The sequence below is a fragment of the Leptidea sinapis genome, chromosome 41 (assembly GCF_905404315.1).
Source record: "Leptidea sinapis chromosome 41, ilLepSina1.1, whole genome shotgun sequence".
Taxonomy (NCBI): Eukaryota; Metazoa; Arthropoda; class Insecta; order Lepidoptera; family Pieridae; genus Leptidea; species Leptidea sinapis.
In genome coordinates, this window is record NC_066305.1 from 5,205,783 (window position 1) to 5,214,817 (window position 9,035).

At 34.3% G+C, this 9,035-nt stretch overlaps 1 protein-coding gene across 1 annotated transcript in view; it reads right to left on the reverse strand.

The window, feature by feature from the left end:
* The window catches only part of LOC126976580 (sorting nexin-14-like), a 36,216-nt gene extending 27,918 nt beyond the window's left edge, over positions 1–8,298 (reverse strand). Inside the window, exons 1-3 of the mRNA XM_050824973.1 lie at positions 8,182–8,298; positions 7,951–8,101; positions 3,234–3,344 (exon numbers count right to left, since the gene is read on the reverse strand). Of these exons, the coding sequence (XP_050680930.1) occupies positions 3,234–3,344; positions 7,951–8,101; positions 8,182–8,288 (369 nt within the window). The 5' untranslated portion in view covers positions 8,289–8,298. The remainder of the gene's footprint in view (positions 1–3,233; positions 3,345–7,950; positions 8,102–8,181) is intronic.
* Between the last annotated feature and the right edge of the window lie 737 nt (positions 8,299–9,035).

Here is a 9,035-nt window from a genome sequence, read left to right on the forward strand (position 1 = left end):
ACATTGTTTTAATGATTGGGCAACAATGGGTATCCACAAAAGTCGTAAACGCTTATATGACCTTTATTATGAGAAACATTACAAAAATAGTGAAGAATTTAAAATATATGTAAAAAAAATACTCCAAGCTCTTTAAAGTACTTTGTCATGAAGCGAAAACACGTTTCATTGCAGATAAAATTAAAAACAGTAATAATAAAGTAAAAGCGACTTGGAGTGTAATTAACAATGATACTGGTAGATCGAATTGCCGTAACACCTCTATCTGTTTAAATCTTAATAATCGCGTTATTAATTCGGAAATAGAAATTGCAAATGAATTTGACAAATACTTCTCCGAAATCCCGATTATCACGACCAAAGACCTTCACTCTTCACCAAAAGCAGCACATGATATGGTTAAATTACACGTACCAGTATCTTCCACTGAATTGAAATTTAAGTGTGTTACAGGTAGCGATATAATAAAAATCTTCAAATTAATTAACCTAAAAATACAAAAGACCTATGGGGTCATTCGGCTAATATTGTAAAATACATACTTGACATTATAGCACCTGAATTAGCAATAATATTTAACGAATGCATAGATGAGGGTGTGTACTCTGACCTCATGAAATACAGCAAAGTTATACCTTTGTTTAAATCGGGCAGTTTTTTTGACCCTGCTAATTTCAGGCCTATTTCAGTGCTGCCTGTTTTTAGTAAAATTTTTGAAAAACTTTTGCTTCAACAGCTACAAATGCATTTTTGTAAATTAATGAACAAAAATCAATTTGGTTTCACTAGGGGCTTATCATAGGTTAATGCGGGTACTAGACTCATTGAGCACATCTTTGACGCCTGGGAAGAGTCACAGGATGCATTGGGCATTGGGCATTTTTGTGATTTGTCCAAAGCATTTGACTGCGTCCACCATGAAACTTTACTCTTAAAACTAAAGCATTATGGAGTGAAAAATAGAGCGCTTAATCTGTTAAAGTCCTATTTAAGCGAAAGAGTTCAAATAGTCGATGTAAATGGCAAACGGTCTTTGGGTAAACCTGTGGGAATAGGTGTTCCGCAGGGTTCTATTCTCGGTCCTTTCTTGTTTCTTATATATATTAACGATCCAACGTTTGTGGTAGATGATAGCCATGAGATTGTATAGTTTGCTGATGATACTTCACTTATATTTTAAGTGAAACGAAGTGCAGATATTGATGACGAGGTACACAATGCACTCTCAAAGATAGTGCGTTGGTTTGAGACGAATAATCTGCACTTAAACAGTAAAAAAACCAAGTGTTTACGGTTCATTACACCAAACACAGCAGAGGTACAAACCAACGTACTTATAAATGACCAGAAATTGGAACTTGTGGACACTACGGTATTTTTGGGTATCACGTTAGATAAAAAGCTTCAGTGGGGTGCACATGTTGCCCAACTAGCAGATAGACTCAGTTCTGCGGCATATGCTGTTAGAAACATAGAGTACACTAATGTTGCGACCGCTAGATTGGTGTACTTCAGTTATTTTCACAGCATCATGACGTACGGTATTTTACTGTGGGGTCATGCTGCTGACATTGATATAGTGTTTGCTCTGCAAAAGAGAGCTGTTCGTGCTATATATCAGCTTGGTTATAGACAGTCTCTCAAAGAAAAATTTAAAGAAACTAATATTATGACTGTTCACTGTCAGTACATTTATGAAAACTTAATATACGTTCACAAAAATCGTAACCTTCTTGGTATTAATAGTTTTTTTTTATTATAACACTAGAAATAAGGGATTGCTTGTAACTAATTCTTGTAGGCTTCATAAGATACATAATAGCTTTAAGGGTAAATGTATACACTTCTATAATAAAGTCCCAGCCACTGTTCAGGCATTATCTATAAATAAAATTAAATGTTTTATAAAAAAAATGGCTCTGTCGCAAATTCTATTACTCCACTACTGAATATCTAAATGATCGGAAGGCCTGGGACTAGATTGTGATTATTTTATAGCGATAGAAATGACTGTACAATATTGTATATTTTTATTGAAAAGAGCGCAAAAAAAGAATGCTGGGAGAGTTTCTTGCACCGCTTCTTCTCTCTCAGAATGCCATTTGTTTCCGAAGCGTTAGCAGTATCTAGTAGTTATTAGAAATGACATCAAAAAGAATTCTAAAGGAATCAATTTTGAGAAAATAAATGCCTTTTATGCCTTTTTATATTATAGTTTCTTCAATCATTAGTATATTATATATGTTTATGTAAATATTTGCCAAAAACCAACAGAATAAATATACCCTTGGTGGAACTAGAATATAGGTGGGGCAATATTAAACAACATAATATTTATGTTTTAATATTTAGATCTACAATTTTTTTCTCTCATATATATCGAACTTGTGATACAAAAATCTGTACCTACGACGTACGACCATGCTGTGGAATGAGCTTACTTGTGCGGTGTTTCCAGTACGATCTAACATGGTTACCTTCAATAAACACGCGTACACTTTTTTAAATTGCCGGCAACGCTCTTGTGATTCCTATAGTGTTGCAAGAGAATGTGGGCGGCGGTGACAACTCAACATCAAGTGACCCGTACGCTCGTTTGTCCTCTCTTCCATTAAAAAAAAAACCTTATACTGTTGGTTGGATTTACCAGTAAGCTATCGGAAAATAATAAGCTCCTCATAATTAAAACAATACCTTAACTATAGTTCAACTGTGGGGAAAAAGTTATAACAACTTTTGAATATCTTCACAGGTGTGTGGAAGGTTTCCTGTGTCTTCCAAAACTCGGTAAACTTATTGTTACGTAGCGGTCGGAGATCGAACAGGCACTTTCCGGGTCAATGAAAACCGCACTAGATTTGCGTCACTTTGATAATAATTTAAGATTGGGCTAAGAGCACCAAGAGTTTGAGCGCCCTTGACACGCAAATGAGCAACGTGCTTAGACCAATTTAATTTCTTTTTTTTTTTCCTTTTTTAATATTGCTTAAAGTGCAAACCAGAAGCTAGAGATCTTAGACAGGGGCTCGCCTATAGTGGCATAACGGCCATGGGCTTATATTAAGACTGATTACAGATACAGACAAAAACAAATCAAAATACATGAGAGAGGGCAATAGTAAAACTATGACATATTTCAGTATGCTGTTAGCTTTAAGGTCCTAAGACTCATTATCTCTGACAATTTAAAAGTATTGGGTTATACTTTAATTTAATAACATTGCGAAACTCACATCTTCGATGGCTTGATCCAATTGTTTGTGTATTTGTAGCCCACACCACGGCTCCTCAGATATCTCCGGGTCATGTCGATCACAGTTATTGATGCCACAGGTATTACAACCCTGTATTAAAAAATATTATAATATATTAATAATATAATGTATTGACACACTTTTACACAAATTATCTTGCCCCAAACTAGGCATGAGTGCTATGAGTGCAAGACAAAGATACAAGATTAATGGAACCCTCTGTAAATGAGACAGATATTTATTTATACCTGTATATCTGAGACACTGGGTAAGTGTAATACCTCTATAAGTGAAACGACATTGCAGGTCCCTTGATGTCTCACTTAACCAGGTTTCACTGTATATTTAATTCTATATACATACTTAAACATACATAAATGCATATAAACATCCATGACTCGGGAACAAACATCCATATTAATCATATAAATGTTTGCACCTACCGGGATTCGAACCCGGGACCTCTAGCCCAGTAGGCAGGGTCACTAACCGCTATTTCTAATAGAACATCTTCCCTCCTAGCGTTAAAACGTAAAATACATCGTGCACGCGGCCGCGAAAAAGTATCTTCCCTGCTGGCGTTGTTTCCTGTAACGGTGCAGGTTTAGCGCGTGGATGCGAGTAAGTAAAAAATCTAACAATTTCTAATATTGACAAAAAACATTCGGTTTAGAGAACAGATAAGGATAATTAATATACTTAAACGAGATTTAAAAATTAGTTTTCTATAGAAGTTTCACTTCTGACGTGTGTACTTTGTATGCATGCCTTTTTTTTGTCTCGCTTATATATTGCCTTTCCGTTTTATTTTGAATAATAATATGGGGCCTGTATCGTTTATCTCCTCTTCCACAAAAAAATATGTTAATAAGTAACGAGTATTATTTATACAAGTGATATCTGTTGTTCAATGTCCTCAATTGATAAACATTTGCATACTTATATTTACTTTTAGTCTAGACATAGGGTTAATAACTTTTATTTAGGAGGAATGTTCATATTTTTATTAGATATACATTGCTATTCCATTCCAAGTATACAAGGTATATGGCAATTGGAATACACATATAAATGGAAATGAAAAAAAAATATACCACAAAAAAGTAGAAAAGCACCGGAAATACCAGAGAAAAAGGGGACAAGGATAAAAGTAAAATTAAACACCAATAAGGTTAGTGAGCAACATTTATAAGCTCTTCTAGAAAAAAAAATCTTGGGTGAGACTAAATGATGAACAACCGAGGGAGCAGGCAGGTTTCACAGCAAACATTTACACATTAACAACAAATACTCTGATTGGCTCACAGTTATATCTATCTACAAGGCCCTCTGAAATCAATGCATATAGAAAAATATATTACAATTACAAAATAAAAAATAAAGGAATGGGAGAGTGGAAGTGCTATTGGAAATATAGTAGAACCTCATTAAGTCTAATCTTGATAAGTTGAAAAATTACAAATCATGAAAAAATGTTTGGTCCCTTCCCTTCAAACACAAGAACCTCCATTACTCTGTCAGTCTTAATAATCAGTCCCTCCAAGCATAGTACAAATTTTTCCCCCATAACTTTAGAAATTAAATATTACCTCTGTATCACAAACATACCAATGTTTTATTTTACAACCTTTACAACTAGATTTTTGTGACTTTTTACCTCTATACTTTAAAGAAAAATAAGTTAACGACTTAAAGAATTCGCTGATGGTGTATCTTGTACACCATTGTCTCTTAGAATAGAATTACCATGAATTTATGACTCACCTTAACAGTGTTTAATTTTATTATTTTTGATTTAATTTGAAATTACTTTAGTGAATCAAGTATTTGTTGTTGAACGAAATATTGTCAGAATAAGGTTGTACATCAATTTGTACAACAGTTAATAAATTAAATTGTTGAAACAAGACGGCTGAGAAACATACAGTGAAAACTAAAATAATGTTGATTTATAATAAATAAAAATCTGTCTTCAGTCAAACTCTCTATAAGTTGACAACACCATAACTCAAATTTTTTTGGTGTCCCCCTTGATGTTCATCTTATAGAGGTACTGTATACTGTAGGTATATGAAATTGGCGTATTTCGTACTGGCCACTTTAATCACGATGTTCTCCTCTTTGGTAAGGAATTCCAAATTCAAATTTGTACAGCTATTTACTCATGTATTTGTGCTTCGATGACCGTCATTCATTTGTTTTTTCTGTATGCGTCACTCATTTACAAAATGGAAAACTTAAAGTATCGCATTATTTACGAGTACGAGTTCCGCCGTGGCACTAGTGCTGCGGAAACGACTCGAAGGATGAATGATGTGTATGGCGGTCATGTTGCAAAAGAAAACACAGTTCGTTTTTGGTTCCAACGTTTTCGTTCTGGAAATTTCGACCTGCAGAACAAGCCCCGTGGACGGCCTGAGACCCAAGTTGATAATGAAGTACCTATTGAAGGCTATTGTGGAAGCGGATCCATCGCAAACCACGTCCGAGTTAGCTGCAGGCTGCTGTGTTAGTGATAAAACTGTTTTGATTCACTTGAAGCAAATTGGGAAGATTAAAAAGCTTGAAAGGTGGGTACCTCACGAATTGACTGAAGCAAACCGGCAAACGCGCGTCGACCGCTGCGTTACATTACTGAACCGGTACAATTATGAAGGTATTTTAAACCGAATCATTACCTGTGATGAAAAATGGATTCTTTACGATAATCGGAAGCGCTCAGCGCAATGGTTGGATCCTGGCCAGCCAGCCAAATCCTGCCCCAAGCGAAAATTAACCCCAAAAAAGTTACTTGTAAGCGTTTGGTGGACTAGTGCCGTTATTGTTCATTGCAGTTTTCTCAAATCTGGCTAGACTATTACGGCTGATGTCTATAGTCAGCAATTGCAAACCATGATGGAAAAGCTAGCGGCTAAACAACCTAGGCTGGTCATTCGCTCCACGCCACTGCTACTTCACGACAACGCTAGACACACACTGCACAACAGACGGCTACCAAATTAGAAGAGCTTCAATTGGAATGTCTAAGACATCCTCCTTACTCCCCGGACCTTGCTCCAACAGATTACCATTTTTTTCGAAATTTGGACAACTTCTTGCAAGGGAAAAAATTTAACTCTGATGGGGCAGTCCAAATCGCCTTCACAGATTTTATTGATCCGTCCGACTGGTTTTTTCAGTAAAGGGATCAATGAACTACCTATGAGATGGCAAAAGTGCATAGAAAACAATGGTTCATACTTTGATTAATTAAATATATTATATTTAAAAATATTCGACTTTTTGTTCCTCCCATACAAAACACCAATTTCATATGTAGGGACCTAATATTTAAATAAAATAGTTCTGGAAGATATTTTTTTCTGACAATGTAGTGAAACTTTAAAAAAAAATATGATGGTTGATAGTTGGCACTATAGAGTAGAAAACCAGGTCTAACACTTATAAGAATAACACAATGACAAATAGACACAAATATCCACTAAAAATAAACATAGAAGATATAGAAAAAGAAAAAGATTTTGTGGGTCAATACTGGTCTTTAAAACAAATCATTTCACAACAATGGAAACACAAAGTGACTATTCTAATAAAAAATAATAATAAAAAAATCTGAAACCCAGAAAAAAGATTTAAAAAAATTGCCAAAAATAGCCAATGCAGACACTAAGCACTAAGGATGAGATTTATAAAGCACACTAAGACTTTACTTCTGTACAACTTAGCTGAGTGTGATAAAACTCAACTTGACTTTCGCTTTGGGTTACCTTAGCTTAAGCTCAGTGCAATTTCAGCTGTCAAATGACTACAAAAACGAAATCAAAGATTATGCTACACTTACACTCACCTAAGTTTTACTTAAGTAAAGTCTAAGTATGCTCAATCAGCTCAGCAGAACTCAGCCTTTAAGAGCCTTATGTTAATTATTATATGTACATGAATTAAAACATACACCATTTCAATTGATGAATCTTTTGATGAAACAGTTAAAACACTTTGAGGTAATTATTAATTTTTAATATGATTTGATTACATACTAGACTTTAGTATATTCTTTGATTAACATGAAAACATTTAATTTATAAAACACTTTTTGAAGGATTAAAATGTGTGTAATTCTAACTGTTTTTACATAACGACTGATCTGATTTTGACCATCTGCATAGCAGAGTGGTTAGTGATCCTACCTACTAAGCTAGAGGTCCCGGGTTCGAATCCCGGTAGGTGCAAGCATTTATATGATGAATATGGATGTTTAAATGTATTTATGTATGTTTATATGAATTTATTTATGTTTAAGTAAGTATATTGTATTAAATATATCATCTTGTAACCCATAACACAGGCTATATATGCTTAACTTGGGGCAATATAATTTGTGCAAAGTGTGTCAATATTATTATTATTATTCTAACATTTTGCGTAAAAGTTACATTCTTATTATTGTTTTAGTTAATCCAACATTTCAAGACATAGACCTGAAAAGGTCATTAGGAAAAGTCTTTAAAATCATTATAGTGAAGACTTAATTGGATTAATACAAATAAGTATATTATTATTGACAATTCAAATTAAAGACGCAATTATTTTTAAACAAAAATCTTACAATATTCATTTGCGTTTGTAAAGACTAATTACTACAATGTTTTCATACATTTTTTTAGAAAAACAGGTACAATGAAGGCTGAAAGCTCACCTTGTGTTTGCCTTCCTCTGGTGATTGAGATGTCTCTATGAAGTGGCACGATAGTTGCTCTAGACAATAAGATAAAACATCTGTTGTAACACCATAATAACAAACCACACATCCCAATCCATAACTCAAAACAATTGTGATCAAGTGAAATCTGAAAAATAGTATACCATAAGTTATTTAACTATTTAATTCCGTATTGCACATTTGTATTTAAGAAAATTGTCACTGTACTTATAAACATATAGAATAGCAAGAAAGGCAACAACAATTCCACCGCAAAATAGAAAATTTTGGCTGCGAAATTTTTCAGTAATAGTTCTGTGACATCTTTCTGTCATGGCTAAACGTAAGATACTGACTAACAAAGATGACAAAATTGTGAAACTGAAACGGGGATTAAAACAAAAGCGAATCAAATCAAAAAGGCATCAATGTCAAAGTCAGCGGATTTTCTGCTGCTAGGTTTTTTTAAATTGTATTATCGGTGTTCTTGAACACAGAACATCATTTTATATTATTAAAAAACAATGTCCACCGCCGGCCGTGTCTGTCTGGTTTCCGAAGGTGACCATGGGTTTGAACCTCATACATGACAAAATGTTTTTTATTAGATTTCATTTTTATTTTTGAAAGCATAATCATAATGCTGAAATTTAATTTATATTCATTAATGAAAAAAAGTTTCTCTTGCATCACGGTTTCATAAAAACACACCTTTGCTTTTTTTATTTATAGCAGTCTCAGCAAGTTATAACTAATACTTGTTATGATTACATTACTTCATAAAGGAAATGCAATTTTATTTTTAACAGAGCATATGGCCATCCAAAAAACGTCACGTGATCTTAGACGCTCACCGTTTTTAATGTCTTAATGTCAGAGCGATTATCAATCCTAGAACAATTAACAACAAAAAATTTTTTGCGCGTTTTCTGTCCTGTGCTTCCCCGGGGCGTAAAAAGAATAGGGGAGTCCCAGGCCCAAGGGTGTCGTAAGGCGACTAATGGCATTTTAGAAGTGGGACAGTCACGCTGCCGTCTTATAAAGTCAGCACAATCGGTCCAGACTCGTCCAGGTTAATTACC